This window comes from Pelobates fuscus, chromosome 3 (genome assembly GCF_036172605.1).
Source record: "Pelobates fuscus isolate aPelFus1 chromosome 3, aPelFus1.pri, whole genome shotgun sequence".
Lineage (NCBI taxonomy): Eukaryota > Metazoa > Chordata > Amphibia > Anura > Pelobatidae > Pelobates > Pelobates fuscus.
In genome coordinates this window covers 225,606,043-225,627,131 of record NC_086319.1, presented here as the reverse complement: position 1 = coordinate 225,627,131, position 21,089 = coordinate 225,606,043, and the positions used below count along the sequence as shown (strand labels likewise).

General features: G+C 41.4%; 1 protein-coding gene across 6 annotated transcripts in view; it reads left to right on the top strand.

The window, feature by feature from the left end:
* Positions 1-21,089, top strand: part of MAGI2 (membrane associated guanylate kinase, WW and PDZ domain containing 2) — a 1,040,513-nt gene that overhangs the window by 702,840 nt on the left and 316,584 nt on the right. For all 6 annotated transcript variants that reach the window (XM_063448170.1, XM_063448171.1, XM_063448169.1 and 3 more), the window contains one exon: positions 20,659-20,869. In XM_063448170.1, the coding sequence (XP_063304240.1) occupies positions 20,659-20,869 (211 nt within the window). The remainder of the gene's footprint in view (positions 1-20,658; positions 20,870-21,089) is intronic.

Below are 21,089 nucleotides of genomic sequence, written 5' to 3'. Positions count from 1 at the left end.
ACTGTTGTCATATTATGTTGTATCGGAGTAAGTCCGATGGAGGGTCATGTGAGCGTGTACTGAGCCCCCCCCTGCTATCGGCTTCTGATGAAATGTAATTACTGTCTGTCTTGTGATTCCATGAACATGGGTATAACGATGTCCATGTCAAAGTTTTGTATTGCGTGAGTGTATCATGCCCATCTCCCCGTTCGTATCTATGTAGTGGGGTCTTGCTCAGTCTTGTCAGCCAGTCCCTTGCGTGTATGTCCCTCATGTGTGTCCATATGGTTGCCCGTTCGTCTCAGTTGACAATGTCCCCATAGCCTCCCACACGTCCTGGGGAAATGCGTGGTGCCCAACTCGTATCCGTCACCTCCAGTGGGTCACCCTGGGGCGCAACACACGCCATAGGCACGTCGCAGGGCCCGTGCCCCCATCCGACCCCCCCCTACCGCCGCGCGCTGAAGGCAAACCATGGAGCCCAGAGTTCCGCACATTTTGGTCCCCTGCCCGTCAGTTCAGCCTGCATAGCTTCAGTCGCTCTAATATCCTCGACTCGGTGGATCCATTCTTCCCGAGTTGGGATGTCTGTTTTTTTCCAGTATACCGGCACGAGCGATTTCGCAGGATGGATTTTTTGTATGCGGATAACGGTTGTGTTGAGAAGTGTAGTAAGATTAGTTCTTCCGACCAGGTGATGTCATCTCCCAAAATCAGTTGGATGTCGGATTTGACCTGATCCCAATATGGGACAATATGCTTGCATTACCACCAAATGTGCCATATCAATGCTTTGTCCCACTGTGCAGGGGTGAATGTTGTATCCAAGGCCAGTTCCCAGCAACGTTGGAAAGTGTTGTTCTCCGTTGTAGGACCAGTCAGCAGGTATTGGTAGAGGTGTAAAATTGTTTTCCCAAGGGAGGCGCCGCGAGAGCAGAAATCCTCATACCACGTCAGGTCTCTGCGCAATTTTTCCCGGTGTGGAATAGAATTGTAATAATGTCGCAATTGCGTGTATCGAAAGGTCGCCATGTGGGACCGTGGTCGTGACTCCAGTAGCGCGTCCAGGGATTTCAGATTGCCATCCTGGGTAACTTTGTAGATTGGTATATAGTCCGCCTCACCTAGGAACGCCCATGCTTCGGTCGGTGGTCCGCCCCCAATATTGTGGTTGTGCAGAATCGGAAGTAGGGGACAGGGGATCGGGGAGATCTGTGACATTTCCCTGAGGTTTTCCCAAGCGAGTAGTGTTTCAGCCACAGGTCCTTCCTCTCCTCTCCTGCTGCCCCTGGTCGTTCTCCTCAGCCAGACCGCTGCCTTTAACTTAGCAGCGTCTCCCATCTGATCCAGTATCACCCATTGTTTGGCCGTGTCCATTTCGTGCCACTCGAAGATTCGTTGTAAGATTGTCGCCTGGTGGTATTTTTGAAAATCTGGTAAGGCTAAGCCTCCCCTGTGTCTCGGCAGGCACAGTATGTCATGGCGCAGCCTAGATCGTTCCCCCCTCCAGACATATTTTATGACCGCTGATTTCAGGGTCGAGAAAAATAATGCCGGCAGGGCTGTTGGTATAGTCTGAAATAAATAAAGGATCCGTGGTGATCCAGATGCCGAGGTACTTCATTGCCTCTGTACACCAGCGAAACGGAAAGAGCGGGCTGAAGGCAACATACTCCACCGCGGGTATGGTGATGTTCAGGGCCTCACATTTCACTAAGTTGAGCCGGAACCCCGATAGGCGGCCAAACCTTTCTATCTCTGATAGTATACAAGGCAAAGTGATCCGAGGCTGGGAGACGAAGAACAGGAGGTCGTCCGCATACGCGGCTACCTTTTGTTCAGTACCCTGCCATGTGTATCCGTGGATGTTCCGATTATCCCGTATTGCCTGTAAGAGCGGTTCCAGTGATAGTGCAAACAGGAGCGGCGATAGGGGACACCCCTGTCTGGTCCCATTCGCAATCCCAAAGCTAGTGGTAAGTGCTCCGTTAACTCGCACCGCCGTTCTCGGTGTGCTGTACAGGGCGGTGATCCATGCCATGATTCTTTGCCCAAAGCCCATATACCGGAGTGTTTGAAACATGTACAACCAGTTGACCCGGTCAAAGGCTTTCTCTGCATCTGTGGATAACAGCAGTAGGTGTCTCTGGTGTTTCCACGCGTGGTGTTGTATTGAGAATAAGCGCAGGGTGCTATCCCGAGCTTCCCGGCCTGGGATAAACCCCGTCTGGTCCACATGGACAAGGCTCGGTAGGATCCGTTGGAGTCTAGTCGCCAACACCTTTGTAAGTAGCTTAGTGTCCACATTTAGCAGAGAGATCGGGCGGTAGCTACAGCAGTGTTCCGGATCTTTCCCTGGCTTGAGCAAGACAGTTATAGTCGCCATCAGGGACTCCACACCGAAGTGACCACCTTCCGAAACTTCATTAACCGCTCTGGTCAGCCATGGTAACAGCGTCATGGCGAACTGTTTATAGTATCCCGTGGGGAATCCATCAGGTCCTGGAGCACGCCCATTTTTAGTGTTTTTTAAGGCCGCGGCGAGATCTTCCGTGGTAAGTGGTTCGTCAAGTAAGGATGCGGCGTTCAGATCCACCTGTGCCTGTATGTTATCCTGGAGGTACATTTGTACGTGAGGTAACAACTTCCTGCCTGGCGCCTGATTGCCTAGTTGATGAAGGTTATAGAGGGAGTCATAGTACGCCCGGAATTCGTCCGCTATGTCTTCTGGATATGGAGACACTCTGCCCGAAGTTAAGCGCAGTTTTCATACTTGTGTGCGTGGTGTGTCACCTCTCAAGAGGCGGGCGAGGAATTTCCCGCCTTTGTTCGCATGTGCATAGAAAAAATTCTTCGATCGTTGGAGTGAGCGATGATATCGCAACATCCAGGGGGTCCCCCAAGGCTTGGTAGGGCAGTATCACTCCAGCGGGTCGGCACCCGCGGGGCGGCGGGCACTACTCCAGGTTATCCCGTCGTGGGGGTCCTGGTGGAGACCTACCCCTCCATCGACGGGGTGCACGTTGTGGCCTCGGGCCTGCATCCAGTGGTCCCAGGATCCAGTCGGGCACCTGCACGGGTGGTAGGCCCAAATCATCTAAAAATCTGGAGACCTCGTCCGGCCAGCGGAGCGACACCCATCCATTCTGGTGTCGAGCTGACAGGGCGAATGGGAAGCCCCATTTGTATGCGACGTTGTGTTCCCGAAGGAGCGAAGTGACAGGCCTCAGGGCCCTCCTGGCCTCCAACGTGACCGGCGAGAAATCATTAAATAATGATACTTGTGCCCCTCGGTAGTCCCATGTGGGTTGGCTTCGAGCAGCTTTCATAATGGCATTCTTCACGGAGAATGAATGGAGGCAACATATGATATCCCGAGGGCCATCCTCTATGGAGCGGGGTCTTAACGCCCTGTGGGCCCTGTCGTATCGAATTTCCATCGGGGCATCGCCAGGTAGGATCAGGCGGAAAAGGGCTGTTAGGGAGTGTTCGACATCCTCCTCACCTTCTGCCTCTGGTATGCCGCACACCCGTATGTTACAGCGGCATCCGCGGTTGTCAAGGTCCTCGACAGATCTACGGAGTTGCAGGAGTAGGTCACCTTGCCTGGCTAGCGCCGTGTCAGTGGACGCTAGTCTGGCATTATGGGCCTCGTGGGAGTGTTCCAGCTCTTGTACCCGGTGCCCTTGTGCGGTCACCTCCGCCCGGATTCCAGCCGTTTTGGCCTGCAGCGCATCCTGGATGGTAGTGGTGAGCACCAGGAGGTCGGCCTTTGTGGCCATGGAGCCTGCAATGGTGCGGAGTTCTTCCCTGATGCCATCCAGGGTTGAGGCAGAGGAAGCTCCGGGTGTAGAGGAGGTGGGCGCCATCTTGGAGCCTGAGGCCTTGCCACGTGCGCCTGCGGTATTGTGCAGGAATTCGTCCATCGGACCTTGCAACTAGCTCAATTGGGAACCCCTGGGGGTCTTAGGAGGTTCACCCTTACGGTTACGTCCCATGGGTGCTAATAAAAGCTATTTAGTAGGGCTTTACAGGGACCGGTGGAGCAGAGCGTTCAGCTTAAGCTTCCATCGCGGTCGACGTCCAGGCCACGCCCCCGTCTAAGATTTTTCTAAGAGTTTTCTATTTACTGTTACAGGTAAGATCCGTCTATAGGAAATGGTTACTGATTGCACAATGTTTGATTTCCTGTTAGTAATTGGTATGGCATTTGATTTGATTAGCTAGGTGATTGCTATTGATTGATTGTTGGTTAATTAGCTATTGTTTGCAAATAAGCATAGGCCTACCCAGGTGTTAAACATTCCTACTGGGTGGTGCTTTTAGGAGTTATATACGGGTTGCGGTCATTAGCTTGGTTGCTGCTTAAAAGTGTGTGATTGGAGATATTCTGGAGATAAGCTGGGGGTAATCTGAGGTATACAGGAGGTCACAAAAGTTAAGATTTGTTTGACTTAAATTATTCACCTCATTAAAATGGCAGACTTAGTTCAGTGTAATAGTTGTTATGCATTTGTTTCACGTTCCACTTTTTGGAGACTTGGATGCTGTATAATCTGTAGACAGTTCTCTATATTGCGGCAGGAGATTGTATTTTTGAGGTTTGTAAATTATCTAGTAAACAAACTCAGACTGGAACTGTTGCAAAGCCACTGCCGCAGAGACGTACTCGTGTTGGTGTGATTTATAGACCCCAAGGACAAATAAAGAGTTAGATAATCTACTAGTTTAGGAAATAGCTAAAATGACAATGAAGGGGGAAGTTATCATTATGGGTGACTTTAATCTTCCTGATGTGAACTGGAAAACCAAAATAGCTGCTTGGGCCAGGAGCACACATATTCTAAACTCCCTACTGGGATTGTCTCTAAAACAAGTCATTGGGGAGCCAACACGTAAAGACACAATACTAGATTTAGTGTTAACAAATGGAGATTTGGTATCAGATATTACTGTAGGTGAAAGTTTAGGATCCAGTGATCATCGGTCAGTGTGGTTTAATATAAGAACAGTGACTGAGTCTCACCACACACAAACAAAAGTTTTAGACTTTAGAAAAACAAACTTTTCTAAAATTAGAATATGTGTAAAGGAGTCATTACCAGACTGGAGCAATTTAAATGGAGTCCAATAGAAATAGGATTATTTAAAAGTTGCACTACGGAAGGCAACAGAAAATTGCATTAGGTTTGTCAGTAAAAGCAAAACATTTAATAAACCACTGTGGTACTCCACAAATGTGGCCAAAATAGAAAAAAAAACTAAATGCTAACTTTTAGTTTTTACTAATTATAAAAAAAGAGTAAGAAAGATAGACAGATCTATAAGATTAGGCAGAAAGAGGCTAAGCAAGCTATAAGAGCTTCCAAATCACACACATAAGAGAAAACAGCACAATCGGTAAAAAAAAGTGGACAAAACATTTTTTAGATACATAAATGAGAAAAGGAAAGTAAAACAAGGATTAGATTAAAATCAAAAGAAGGAATGTATATAGAAGAGGATAAAGGTCTAACTGACTGCCTCAATGGATATTTTTGTTCAGTATTTACAGATGAAAATGAAGGAAAGGGGCCTCAGTTAGGAAAAAAGGACAAATGAGTCATTTGTTACATGTGAGTTTACAGAGGAAGAGGTTCTATTTTAACTGTCAAAAGTAAAGAAAAATAAGTTAGTGGGACCTGATGAAATACACCCAAAGTTTTTAAAAGAGCTTAGTGGTGTACTAGCAAAACCATTCTGATTTTTTTTAACCAATCATTGTTAACAGGAGTAGTCCCAGAAGATTGGAAGTTAGCGAATCTTGTGCCCATTTACAAGAAAGATAGTAGGAGTTGGGCAACTATAAGCCAGTAAGCCTTACTTCAGTAATGGGGAAAGTAATGTAAATCATGTTAAAGGATAGTATTGTTGAACATCTAAAATCATGTGGATTTAAAGATCAGAGACAACATGGGTTTACTTCAGGGAGATCATGTGAAACAAATCTTATTGATTTTTTTGATTGGGTAACAAAAATAATAGATCAAGGTGGTGCAGTAGACATTGCTTACCTAGATTTCAGTAAGGCTTCTGGCACTGTTCCACATAGAAGGCTCATCAATAAACTGCAATCTTTAAGTATGGATTCCAATACTGTTGAATGGGTTAGGTAGTGGCTAAATGACAGGCAACAGAGGGTTGTAGTCAACGGAGTATATTCGAAGCAAGGTCTAGTTACCAGTGGGGTACCTCAAAGATCTGTACTTGGACCCATTCTGTTTAATATTTTTATTAATGATATTGCAAAAGGTCTTGATGGTAAGGTATGTCTTTTTGCTGATGATACTAAGATATATATATTACAGGTTTGATGTTCCAGGAGGGATAGGCCAAATGGCAAATGATTTAGGTAAATTAGAAAAATGGTCAGAGTTGTGGCAGCTGACATTTAATGTAGATAAGTGCAAGATAAGGCATCTTGGACGTAAAAACCCAAAGGCAGAGTACAGAATACAGGTGATACTCGAAAAAATAGAATATCGTGCAAAAGTTAATTTACTTCAGTAATGCAACGTTAAAAGGAATGAGATAGATGAGATAGATGCATTACATGCAAAGCAAGATAGTTCAAGCCGTGATTTGTCATAAGTGCGATGATTATGGCTTACAGCTCATGAAAACCCCAAATCCACAATCTCAGTAAATTAGAATATTACATGCAATCAATAAAACAAGGAGTGTACATAGAACAATATCGGACCTCTGAAAAGTATAAGCATGCATATGGACTCAGTACTTGCTTTGGGCCCCTTTTGCAGCAATTACTGCCTCAATGCGGCATGGCATGGAAGCTATCAGCACCAAAGGATGCTTCAATAGCGGCCTTCAGCTCTTCTGCATTGTTCGGTCTCATGTCTCTCATCTTTCTCTTGGCAATGCCAGGTCAGGCAAGTTTGCTGGCCCATCTAGCACAGTAATCCCACGGTCATTGAACCAGACTTTGGTGCTTTTGGCAGTATGGGCAGGAAAATTAAGTCAGCATCCCCATAAAGCTCATCTGCGGAAGGTAGCATGAAGTGCTCCAAAATCTTTGCATTGACCCTGGACTTAATGAAGCACAGTGGACCAACAACAGCAGGTGACATGGCTTCCCAAATCAACACAGACTGTGGAAACTTCACACTGGACTTCAAGCATGTGCCTTCACACTCGACTTCACTGGACACTGGACTTCAAGCAGTGTGTGCCTCTCGATTCTTCCTCCAGACTTTGGGTCCTTGGTTTCCAAATGAGATGCAAAAGTTGTTCTCATCAGAAAAGAGGACTTTGGACCACTGAGCAACAGACCAGGTCTGTTTTTCTTTAGCCCAGGTAAGACGCTTCTGACGTTGTTTGTTGTTCAGGAGCGGCTTGACAAGAGGAATACGAGATCTGAAGCCCATGTCCAGGATCCGTCTGTGTGTGGTGGCTCTTGATGCACTGACTCCAGCCTCAGGCCACTCCTTGTGAAAGTCCCCAACACTTTTGAATGGCCTTTTCCTGACAATCCTCTCCAGGCTGCGGTCATCCCTGCTGCTTGTGCACCTTTTTCTTCCCCACTTTTCCCTTCCACATATCTTTCTATTAATGTGCTTTGATACAGCACTTTGGGATTATCCAACTTCCTTCGCAATTACCTTTTGAGGCTTTACCTCCTTATGGAGGGTGTCAATTATGGTTTTCTGCACAACTGTCAGGTCAGCAATCTTCCCCATGATTGTGATTCCTACTGAACCAGACTGAGAGACCATTTAAAGGCTCAGAAACCCTTATCAGGTGTTATGGCTTACTTAGCTGATTAGAGTGGGACACTGTAAGCCTAGAATATTGCACCTTTTCACAATATTCTAATTTACTGAGATTGTGGATTTGGGGTTTTCATGAGCTGTAAGCCATAATCATCACACTTATGACAAATCACGGCTTGAACTATCTTGCTTTGCATGAAATGTGTCTATCTCATATATTAGTTTCTCCTTTTACGTTGCATTACAACAAATAGTAATTTAAACTTTTAATTAAAAGAGTGTATTTTAAAAAATAAACATTGTTTTTTACTTTTGTTTAAGTGTTTCTGTAAATCAGCCATGTTCGTAGGATCCTGCATAGCTACCGTTGCGATACCAAGTGTCCCTGTCTAGTTGCTGAGTGTTTAGAAGTAGCATTCCTATGTGGAATGTGGTAAAGCCTAGGGGTCAAAGAAGGCTTGATAAGCCCTAGATATAACATTTCTCAAATCTTTTTGTAAGTCTCAAACCACCCTAGTAAAGGTAGGGTAGGGGTTTCTGATGCACAACTATTTTCTTTCAATTCTTTTGTTATAGTTGTTCTAATGGTGCTCTGACTTTTTAGTTGTTTTTTTTGTAATAGTCAAAAAGAAAGTGTTAAATTGAACTGTAACAATGACTTTGCATCTATGATGTAATAAAAAGAGGATTTACTTTAAGAAAAACGCTGGTTTCATATTGAATTGCAAATCAGTGTTGCACCGAGCTCCAAGCAAGCGCAAGTGATGGGAGGTGGAGAGCAGGGCATTTCTTGAAGATATACAGTCATGGTAAAAAGATTTGAATTCTATGGTTTTACATATCGAGACGTAATAGCAATCATTTGTTCCTTAGCAGGTCCTAAAATTAGGTAAATAAAACCCCAGATGAACAACACATGACATTTTACACTGTGACATATATTTAACAAATATAAAGCCAAAATGAAGAAGCCACCTACAAGTACACCTTGTAGAACCATCTGTATCAGCAATAACTTGACATAATCGTTTTCTGTATGGCTTTATCAGTCTCTTACATCATTGTGGAGGAATTTTGGCCCATTCTTCTATACAATGTTGCTTTATTTCATTGCGATTTGCAATTAGTTAATGCACAGCACATTGTTATGCACATTGAGATTGGTGCTTTGACTTTGACTGACCCATTGCAGCAAATTGATTGTTTTCTCTTTCAGAGATTATGTTGTAGATTTGCTGATGTGCTTGGGATCATTGTCCTGTTGCATGATCCAATGTTGGTCAAGCTTGAGCTGTCGGACAGATGGCATCACATTTGACTCTAGAGTACTTTGGTATACAGAGGTGTTCATGGTTGACTCAATGACTGCACGGTACCCAGGTCCAAAACACGCCCAAATCATCGCCCCTCCACCACTGTGCTTGACAGTTGGTGTGAGGTGTTGGTGCTGATATGTTGTGTTTGGTTTTTGCCGAGCGTGATGCTGTGCGTTATGGCTAAACATCTCCACTTTGGTCTCGTCTGTTCAAAGGGTATTGTTCCAGAAGTCTTGTGGTTTGATCAGATGCAACTTTGCAATCCTAAGCCGTGCTGCCATGTTCTTTTTAGGGAGAAGAGTCTTTCTCCTGGCAACCATTCCAACAAGCCATACTTGTTCGGTCTTTTTCTAATTGTACTGTCATGAACTTTAACATTTAGCATGCTAACTAAGACGTGTAAATTCTGAGATGTAACTCTTGGGGTTTTTGCAATTTCTCTGTGCATTGCACGGTCTGAGCTCGGGGTGAATTTGCTGGGACGTCCACTTCTGGGAAGATTGGCAACTGTCTTGAATGATTTTCATTTTTGAATAATCTTTCTCACGGTAGATGGACTTTAAATTGTTTGGAAATGGCCTTGAAACCCTTCCTGTTTGATGGGCAGCAACAATTATTTCTCCAAGATCATTGCTGATGTCTTTTCTTCCTGGGCATTGTCTTAACACGCACCTGAATGCTCCAGACCAGCAAACTACTAAAACCTTTGCTGTTATAGAGGTGGTCACACCAGTTGATGATCAATTCATTAAATAAATGCATTTGATTAGCAGCACCTGTCTGCTACTTAGCATCTTACTTCATATGGAAGCAGTAAGGGTGTACTTAGTTTATCACATATAGCTTCTCAATTTTGGCTTTATTTTGGTTAATATGTCATATTTTGCTGTTCATCTGAGGTTGTATTTACCTAATTTTAAGACCTGCGCAGGAACAGATGATTGTTATTATGTACTGATATGTTAACCCCTTAAGTCCGGAGGGCGTACTATTACGTCCTTTTAAAAGCGGCTCTAAACGCCGCCGGACGTAATAGTACGCCCTCCGGTTTTTAGTAACTTACCCGGTCGCCGGCGGTCCCACGCCGGCGATCGCGGTTGGGGGGACTCCCAGGGAGCCCCCCCGCGGCACATCTTCCTCCTCCGGTGCCTCCCGGTCATGTGAGAGTGAGGTCCTTGCGAGGACCTCACAATCACATGGCCGGGATAGCTGGCTCAGGCATTGCCAGCAGGGGGACCAACTGTAATGACAGTTGGTCCCCCTGCTGGCTGAAAATAAAATAAAAATAATGTTAAAAGTGTAAAAAAAAAAATTTATACTTAGATCATATATATATATATTATATATATATGATCTAAGTATATATATACACATATACATACACACACATACACCGTCTAGGTGTATTTTAATATTAATATATATATAATTATATATATATATATTAATATCAAATTACACGTAGACTGATACTGATTAAATATATATATAATTATTGTTATATATATATTTATAAATAATATAAAAAAAATAAATATGTAAATACGTAAAAAAATAAAATAAAATAAATAATTAAAAATAAAATATTAAAAAATATATAGATGTGTTTTATTTCGTTCTAACTGTATTGTGATATTAATATATATATATTTATATCAAAATACACGTAGAACGAAATAATATATATATCTATATACATAAATATATACGTATATATCACTATATATATACCTATATATAAATAAAAATATAAAAAAAAATATATATATATACGTATATATACACATATGTATATATATACATATATTAATTCTACACATATATTTATGTAATAATTTTACATAATTAGGTATCCTAATTAATTACAATTAGCGGGACCTGCCTGACCACCCATGCCGAAAGTATAGGGAATTTAATTTGCTAGCACTATATTTAACCCTATAACTTTCCAAGACACCATAAAACCTGTACATGGGGGGGTACTGTTTTACTCGGGAGACTTCGCTGAACACAAATATTAGTGTTTCAAAACAGTAAAATGTATTACAACCATGATATCGCCAGTAAAAGTGACGTTTTTTGCATTTTTCACGCACAAACAGCACTTACAGGGACGATATTATTGCTGCAATACTTTTTACTGTTTTGAAACACAAATATTTGTGTTCAGCGAAGTCTCCTGAGTACAACAGTACCCCTCATGTACAGGTTTTATGGTGTTTTCAAAAATTACAGCGTCAAATATAAGGCTTGTGTTTAATTTTTTTCACATTAAAATTCGCCAGATTGCTTACGTTGCCTTTATGACCCTATGGTAGCCCAAGAATGAAAATTACCCCTATGATGGCATACCATTTGCAATAGTAGACAACCAAAGGTATTGCAAATGGGGTATGTCCAGTCTTTTTTAGTAGCCACTTAGTCACAAACACTGGCCAAAATTGGCGTTTTTTGCATTTTTCACACACAAACAAATACGAACGCTAACTTTGGCCAGTGTTTGTGACCAAATGGCTACTAAAAAAGACTGGACATACCCCATTTGCAATACCTTGGGTCGTCTACTATTGCAAATGGTATGCCATTATGGGTGTAAATTTATTTCCTGGGCTACTATACAGTCTCAAAGGCAACGTAACCAATCTGGCGAATTTCAATTTCAAATGTAACACGCTATATTTGACCCTGTAACTTCCCAAAACACCATAAAACCTGTACATAGGGGGTACTGTTTTACACGTGAGACATCGCTGAATACAAATATGTGTATTGTATTGCAGTAAAAGCAAACAGTATTATGACATTGACAGTTAAAATGTCATGTAGAATGAAAAAAATAAAAAAAAATCTTATTTTGTCCCATTTTTTTCATATTAAATTATGTTTCATAGCTAAATATTTGATATTAAATGAAAGCCCTGTTTCCCCTGAATAAAATGATATATAATAAGGGGGGGTGCATTTAATATGAAAGAGGTGAATTACGGTTGGACAGACATATAGCGCAAATGCCAGGTTTTGTTTACGTTTTGTTTCGTTCACAACTTGTACATTTGGCTGCGGTGTTAAGGGGTTAAACCATAAAATTCAAAGAGGATATACTTTCTTTTCCCATGACTGCATCATATATTTTTCTTTAAAAAAAAAAAAAACAATCTGGAGCTTTGGGTATTTGCTGCTCTCATGCAAAAAATATAAATAAGCACATCCAGCATGCTCAGTTTTTTCATTTTTCCATTTCGCATTTAATTTCTTTAGGCTTCATTAGCAATACGTGCTGTGTTATAACCTCTTTGTAAAAACATATTATGCCAATGCGCAGTTTAAGATTTTAATGAACCCATGATCCCTTCAGGGCTCATCAGTACATGTGTGGGCAAGTATACGTATTTCTGTAAACATATCACACGCACATATCGTTAGACACCACAATTAAGTTGTGTCTATACATTACACAACTGTTGTCTTTGTACTACACATAGATTACTATTTTGTGACAACGTTGCATTTAGTTAGCTGCAACACTATGCTTGCCTAGTTGTTCTTGTATATAATTCTCGCAATGTATAAACTTTAATGAGCAGAGGCCTCAGTGCTGTGTGCTTCAGTAATTGTCTATTATCTGTAATTACCTGATGTAGAAATGGTTGGCACTCTGTACGATAAAAGCTACTGTTAAGTTCAATTGTTACATCAACAGGCAGTTTGTATTTATTTCTGTATAATTCCCAAGTGAATTTGGACAAAAAAAAAAATCAATGACTCCATCTTCATTTATTTGTTTATTTATTTGTTTGTTTGTGTGGTCGTTACCCACTTCATGCTATAATAATGCATGGTGAATACTATTATAACGAGTTACTCCAACCAAAAAACTGTATTTTAAGTAACCTTTCATTCTTATTGATTATATATATATATATATATATATATATATATATATATATATATATATATATATATATATATGTTAAAGGATCACTATAGGGTCAGGAACACAAACATGTATTCCTGACCCTATAGTGTTAACACCACCATCTAGCCCACCTGGTCCCCTCATGCCTCCATAAATATAGTACAAATCTTACTGTAAAAATACAAATCTTACTGTAAATCTGCATGCTGTTAGACTCAGAAAAACAAGCGGTCTGCTGACATGTGGTAGCCTGATCCAATTACAGTTCTTCCCCATAGGATTGGCTGAGACTGGGGCAGAGCCAGCATGATTCAAACACAGCCCTGGCCAATCAGCATCGCATCATAGAGATGAATTGAATCAATGAATCTCTATGAGGAAAGTTCAGTGTCTGCATGCAGAGGGAGGAGATACTGAATAACAGGCTGCTGTGCACAGTGCTGCCCTGTGCTCTGCTGACAGCAGATCTGAGTGGATGGAGGCATATTATGCCTCCATCAACTCCGAAGTCCCTCTGGTTCACTCTGAGTGACTGCAACTGGAGGTGTTCCTAGCTTTCAATGTAAACACTGTATTTTCTAAGAAAACACAGTGTTTACATGAGAAAGGCTGCATTGAGCTATAGTTCTCACCTGAACAACCTCATTAAGCTGAATTTGTTCAGGTGACTATAGTGTCCCTTTAAACCAGTTATAACATGCTGGGGCATTCAATGCATTTATATATTATAATGTCACTCCTCCTCAATGGTGAGGGGACTACTTGGGTGACATGGAGGGGGCATGCCGCTATTTGTCATTTGCATGCTGTGTGTGCTGGTGAAAGACATCCAATATGCTAAAAATCAACATTAGCTAGGCCAGAAATCTTGTTCATGGCTGTTTACGTAAATGCTCTAACATTGTATGTGCAGCTTTTTAAAAGGAAACGTGGCACATACAGACTACAAACACCATGACCACTTCAAAAAGCTGAAGTTGACATGGTGCTTGGAGTAACCATTAATAATATTGGAATTGTGTGTGTGTGTGTGTGTATATATATATATATATATAAACAAAAAAAATGTATTTAAAAATATTTAATTGTCTAAGTATTTGCATTATTTCTTGTCTCTCTTAGCCAGTTTAAAGGGACACTATAGACACAAGAACCACTAAAACTTAATGTATTGGTTCTGGCGTATGTAACCTGTCACTTCATGCTGAGTAGTGTAAACACTGCCTGTTCTGAAAAAAAGAGGGATTTCCTGTGTTCAGTTGGAATACATGTTTGTATTCCTAATGCTATACTGTCCCTTTAATATATTTTATTACTGAAATTATATTGATGTTTTCAAACAAATAGCAGAGTTTAATTGATTATAAATCTTGTTCAGATAAACAGATTTAACATTTTAAAAAGGCAAGAAACAGGCATTATGTTACAGAGTTTACCATGCATTTCTGCTATTAAAGGAACACTACAGTCACCAAAACAACTTTAGATTCATTAACCCCTTCAGGACCGCTGACGGTTCAGGACCGTCAGCGGTAAAACGTGCGTTTGGACCGCTGACGGTCCTGAACCGTCATAACGGTTTTGGGCTACTTACCTGATCGCCGTCGGTCCCACGGCGGCGATCAGCTCTCCTCCCGGTCCAGGGGGACTGCCTGTCTGCCCGGGCAGTCCCCCCTCGGCAGATCAGGACCCCACGGCCATGTGATCACTCGATCACATGACCGCAATAGGGGTCTTTGTATCTGCCTGCAGGGGGACTGTCTGTGCTGACAGGCAGTCTCCCTGCAAGTGAAAAATCAGAAATAAAGTTAAAAAAAAAAACAATCAGTGTAAAAAAAATTATAATATGTGTATATATATATATGATATATATACATGTATTATATCTATATATATAATATATGTATATGTATCATATATATAATGTCACACTAAGTGTATTTTTATATTTATATATACGTATATTAATATAAAAATACACTTATATTTAAATTACACACGAATATATACAATATATATAATAACTATATATATGGTATATATATATTATTATAAAATACAAATAATATGTTAATAAAAATAAATAACAAAAAATAAAAATAATTTTTAATAATTAAAAAAAAATTATATATATATATTCAATTTTATTCTAACAGTATTTTGATATTGATATATATATATTTATATCAAAATACACTTAGCATGTAATGATATATATATCTATGTATAAATAAATAAATAAAAATAATACGAAATATACATATGTCCACATACAAAATTACATTAATAATTTCATAAATATACACGTAGACGTCAAATATATAAATATGTATATATATTAAAATTCTACGTGCATATTTATGTAATATTTTTACCTAATTAAGTAATTTTAATGATTGCAATTTGAGGGACCTGCCTGCCAACCCAGGCCAAAAGTCCAGATAATTTAATTTGCTAGCACTGTGCTTAACCCTGTAACTTTCTATGACACCCTAAATCCTGTACATGGGGGTACTGTTTTACTCGGGAGACTTCGCTGAACACAAATATTAGTGTTTCAAAACAGTAAAACATATCACAGCGATGATATTGTCAGTGAAAGTGAAGTTTTTTGCATTTTTCACACACAAACAGCTCTTTCACTGAGGATATTATTGCTGTGATATATTTTACTGTTCTGATACACTAATATTTGTGTTCAGCGAAGTCTCCTGAGTATAACAGTACCCCACATGTAGAGGTTTTATAGTGTTTGTGAAAGTTACAGGGTCAAATATAAGGCTTGATTTTTTTTATTGAAATTTGTCAGATTGGTTAGGTTGCCTTTGACAGCGTATGGTAGCCAAGGAATGAGAATTAGCCCCATGATGGCATACCATTTACAAAAGAAGACAACCCAAGGTATTGCAAATGGGGTATGTTCAGCCTTTTTTAGTAGCCACTTAGTCACAAACACCGGCCAAAGTTAGCGGTTTTTGCATTTTTAACACACAAACAAATATAAATGCTAACTTTGGCCAGTGTTTGTGACTAGGTGGCTACTAAAAAAGACTGGACATACCCCATTTTAAATACCCTGGGTTGTCTACTTTAAAAAATATGTACATGTTAGGTGTGTTTCGGGGATTTATGACAGATAACGGTGTAACAATGTCACTATTGATACATTTAATATATATATATATTGAAACAGCAATTTCCTACTTGTATTTATAGGCCTATAACTTGCAAAAAAAAGCAATAAAGCATGTAAACACTGGGTGTTTTTAAACTCGGGACAAAATTTTGAATCTATTTAGCAGTTTTTTTCATTAGCTTTTGTAGATAAGTAAAAGATTTTTCAAGTAAAAGTCCAAAAACATGTTTTTTTTTTTTTTTTTTCACCATATTTCATTATTTTTTTTAAATACAATATATGACATAATATAAATACTGGTATGTAAAGAAAGCCCTTCTTGTCTTGAAAAAAACAATATATAACTTGTATGGGAACCGTAAATGAGAGAGCGGAAAATTACAGCTAAACACAAACACCACAAAAGTGTTAAAACTGCTCTGGTCCTTAACGTACAAACATCGCAAAAACAGGCCGGTCCTAAAGGGGTTAAGCAGTTTCTGTGCATAGCTCATGCCTCTGAAGTTTCAATGCTATATTCCCTTCCAGGAGTTAAATAACTTTGTTTCTGCTATGCAGCCCTAACCCCACCTCCCCTGGCTGTGACTGACACAGCCTGCATGAAAAAAACTTCTGGTTTAATTTTCAATCAGATGTAACTTACCTGAAAAGATTTTATCTCCTGCTCCATAAATTTAATTTTACATACAATTAAACAGAATTTGCAATAAAGGAAGTGTAAACAGATGAATCTTTACAGGACATGTTTAAGAAGGCTGTGTAAGTCACATACAGGGAGGTGTGAGTATGGCTGCATAAACAAAGTGATTTAACTCCTAAATGGCAGAGAATTAAGCATTGAGACTGCAGGAGCATGATACAAGGAAACTGCTTCATTAAAGGGACACTATAGTCACCTGAACAACTTTAGCTTAATTAAGCAGTTTTGGTGTATAGAACATGCCCCTGCAGCCTCACTGCTCAATCCTCTGCCATTTAGGAGTTAAATCCCTTTTTTTATGAACCCTAGTCACACCTCCCTGCATGTGATTTGCACAGCCTTCCATAAACACTTCCTGTAAAGAGAGCCCTATTTAGGCTTTCTTTATTGCAAGTTCTGTTTAATTAAGATTGTCTTATCCCCTGCTATGCTAATAGCTTTCTAGGCCCTGCAAGAGCCTCCTGTATGTGATTAAACGTCAATTTAGCGATTGAGATACAATTATTTAAGGTAAATTACATCTGTTTGAAAGTGAAACCAGTTTTTTTTTTTTTTTCATGCAAGCTCTGTCAATAGCCAGAGGAGGTGTGGCTAGGGCTGCATAGACAGAAACAAAGTGATTTAACTCCTAAATGACAGTGAATTGAGCAGTGAAATTGCAGGGGAATGATCTATATACTAAAACTGCTTTATTTAGCTAAAGTAATTTAGGGGACTATAGTGTTCCTTTAAGCTAAAGGTTTTTGGTGACTATAGTGAACCTTTAAGTAGCAATGAACACTGTTTTAGACATGTTTTATTTATTTCTAAAATATTTTAACAGGAAGGATACATTGAGTTTCAAGTATTTCCTGGGCCAACAAACACTGCATTGTTAGAATAGGGTACAATATAATATTACAAAAATACAATATACATAACACAGAACAGGTATGAAATATAGTCAACCATGATAACAGGTGCATTCTATATTGAGATATGTTGCCATAGAAGATTTGACTATGCATATACAATTGTTATGTTACATCATATATATATATATATTTATATATACGTCCCAAGTCCCAGCACTCGGTGCTTCCGGTGTTTTAATGCTCCGGTGCTGTCTCCAACCAAGTTTTATATGATACCAGTAGAGAGCACTCAGGAGTCTTTCAAAGTAAACTTCATGTTGATTTATTGAGCAATTACAAATTCACACAACGTTCAAGTCGACGTTTCAGTCTGTAAAATACTTTTTTAAAGACAATTGTGTATGTGAGATGGATACCTTATATACAAAAAATGCAGTGATCCTATTTGAGGGTGAAAAGGTGAAAGGTAACATTTGTACCTAACGTTGTTACCTTTCACACACACACACAATTGTCTTGAAAAAAAGTCCTAACAGACTTTTATATAGTATATATAAAACAAAAAACATGAAATTGAAAAATATATTTTTTAGACTATTTCTTTAAATTTGAATAAACTGACAAGCAGGGCTGCCATCAGAAATTTTGGGGCCCCTGACACAGCTCAAGGTCTGGGCCCCCCGGCACCTGCACTCGAGCCCCTCCCCCCTCCCCCCCCCTCCGAGTCCGCCCAAGGGATGCAGTGTCTGCAGGGCCGGTGCAAGGATTTTTGCCGCCCTAGGCTAACACAGTGCTGCAGTGCCGCCGTGTTTACAATAAAAGGCCTGCAGGGACAGGCTATAGACACCAGAACCACTACATTAAGCTGCAGTGGTTCTGGGGACTATAGTGTCCCTTTAATGTGAGGTAAATTAGAGATTAGTGCCACGAATAATATACTAGATTGCCTACTTACAACCAGATGAGGATGATGATGGGCTTCAGCTGCCGTCTGGCTCCACTGGTCTGATGTAGAACAGGCTCTCTGGAGGCGGTTTGTAACTGTGGTCACAAAAATCAATGTTCTGGGAGAACGGGAAGCAGCTCCATTTTTTGAGGGCCCTTTACACAGCTCAAGGTCTGGGTCCCAGGGTCCACCTTCATGTTCCACCAATGAGTTTGTTCACAGGGATGTGTGTGTGTGGGGGAGGGGGGATGTCCTGATGTGTGTAAGGAATGCATTGTGTGAATCTGTGTTTGTATGTGTAAGGGCTCCAAGGTGAGTTTGTGTATGTATGGGATGCAGTGTGTGTGTCTGTAAGGGATGCACTGAGTGTGTGGAAGGGGTGCATTGTGTGTTGCTGTGTGTAAGGAATGCATTGCTTGTGTATGTGTGTCTGTGTGTAATGCATTTTGTGTTTTTCTGTGTGCAAGGGGTGCATTGTGTGTGTGTGATGGATGTCAATCTCTCCCCCTACCCCTGTCAATTTCCTTCTTCTCCCCCTCTCCAATTTCCTTCTTCTCCCCCTCCCTCTCATTGCCTTCTCCCCCTCCACTTTCCTTCTTCTCTCCCTCCCTCTCATTTCCTTCCTTCTCCCCCTCTCTCATTTCCTTCCTTCTCCCCCCTCCAATTTCCTTCCTCCTCCCTCCAATTTCCTTCCTCCCCCTCCAATTTCCTTCCTCTCCCCCCTCCAATTTCCTTCCTCTCCCCCTCCAATTTCCTTCCTCTCCCCCTCCAATTTCCTTCCTCTCCCCCCTCCAATTTCCTTCCTCTCCCCCTCCAATTTCCTTCCTCTCCCCCTCCAATTTTCTTCCTCTCCCCCTCCAATTTCCTTCCTCCCTCCCCCCTCAAATTTCCTTCCTCCCTCCCCCTCAAATTTCCTTCCTCTCCCCCTCCCTCAAATTTCCTTCCTCTCCCCCTTCAAATTTCCTCCCTTCCTCTCCCCCCTCCCTCAAATTTCCTCCCTTCCTCCCCTCCCTCAAATTTCCTTCCTCTCCCCCCCAAATTTCCTACCTTTCTCTCCCCCCCAAATTCCTACCTCTCCCCCCCAAATTTCCTTCCTCTCCCCACTTCAAATTTCCTCCCTTCCTCTCCCCCCCAAATTTCCTCCCTCCCTCTCCCCCCCACTCCCTCAAATTTCCTCCCTTCCCTCCCTCTCCCCCCACTCATTCAAATTTCCTCCCTCTCCCCCCCACTCCCTCAAATTTCCACCCTTACCTCCCCCCCACCCCCACTCACTCAAATGTCCTCCCTCCCTCTCCCCCCCACTCACTCAAATGTCCTCCCTCCCTCTCCCCCCCACTCACTCAAATGTCCTCCCTCTCCCTCTCCCCCACTCACTCACTCAAATTTCCTGACACCCGGCGGGCACGCGAGGGAGCACTCTCCTCTGAGTGCTTCCTCTTCAGCTCCCTCGCGCGCCGCGTACTGATGCCGCAGTACGGTGCGCGAGGGAGCTGAAGAGGAAGCACTCAGAGGAAAGTGCTCCCTCGTGCGCGCGCCGGGTGTCAGCAGGGCCAGCCTCTGGGGGGCCCTGAGGTGACCGGCTGCTGGGCCCCCCAGGAGAAGAGGCTGGCCCAGTGGGTACATACCGGGGTCGCAGGTCCCCCTGCGACCCGGTATGTTCCCACTAAATGTGGGGCCCGGACGACCTGAGCAGTCCGGGCCCCCCAGGACCGCCGGGCCCATGACAACCGTTGCGGTTGTCATGCCCTGATGGCGGCCCTGCTGACAAGTATGGGTGCTTCTATTCCTTGATTTTTGGTTTTTATTTAACCTATCAATCTCACTGAAAGTTTTTCATATATCAAGCCAAACCAATCCTAATGAGAACATTTAATGCATGTATTTATTACAGTCGTGTTTCATTTTTCTATTAAAAATATTGAATTTACAATATTTGCAAAGAAGCTGTACTGGTTCCATCGCTTACCTTCAGCAGTATCGCTCTGTATGTGAACTGGAAGGCCTAGCAGTTCTGAAAATGTCTTTACTATCTCTTGTAGAATCCAGTGAACATGAAGACAAAAGTACAGATGCCTCAGGAGAGATTTCCTCCCAACCCTATAATGCTCCAATGTACTGCCTGCCAGATGAGTCGAAGGAAAGCACAGATGGGAAGAAGTTACTAAAGCCTGATGAGCACAATGAGTTGGGGCCTTTACCTGATAACTGGGAAATGGCATATACAGAGAAAGGAGAAGTCTACTTCATTGAGTAAGTCGGCCCATTTTACTCTAATATCACTATGAATTGTTTGTGCTTTATGTGGATTTATATTTATTAAAACGTATCCAGTAATATGTATTTGCTAGGCAAATGTGTAATTACCGGAGTGTCAGTAAGGTCTGAATAGATATTTAAATATAGGATGGCTTTCTCAATTATCCTACCTTCTTTCTTTTATTGATTCCTGTATAAAGGCAACTACCGCTTT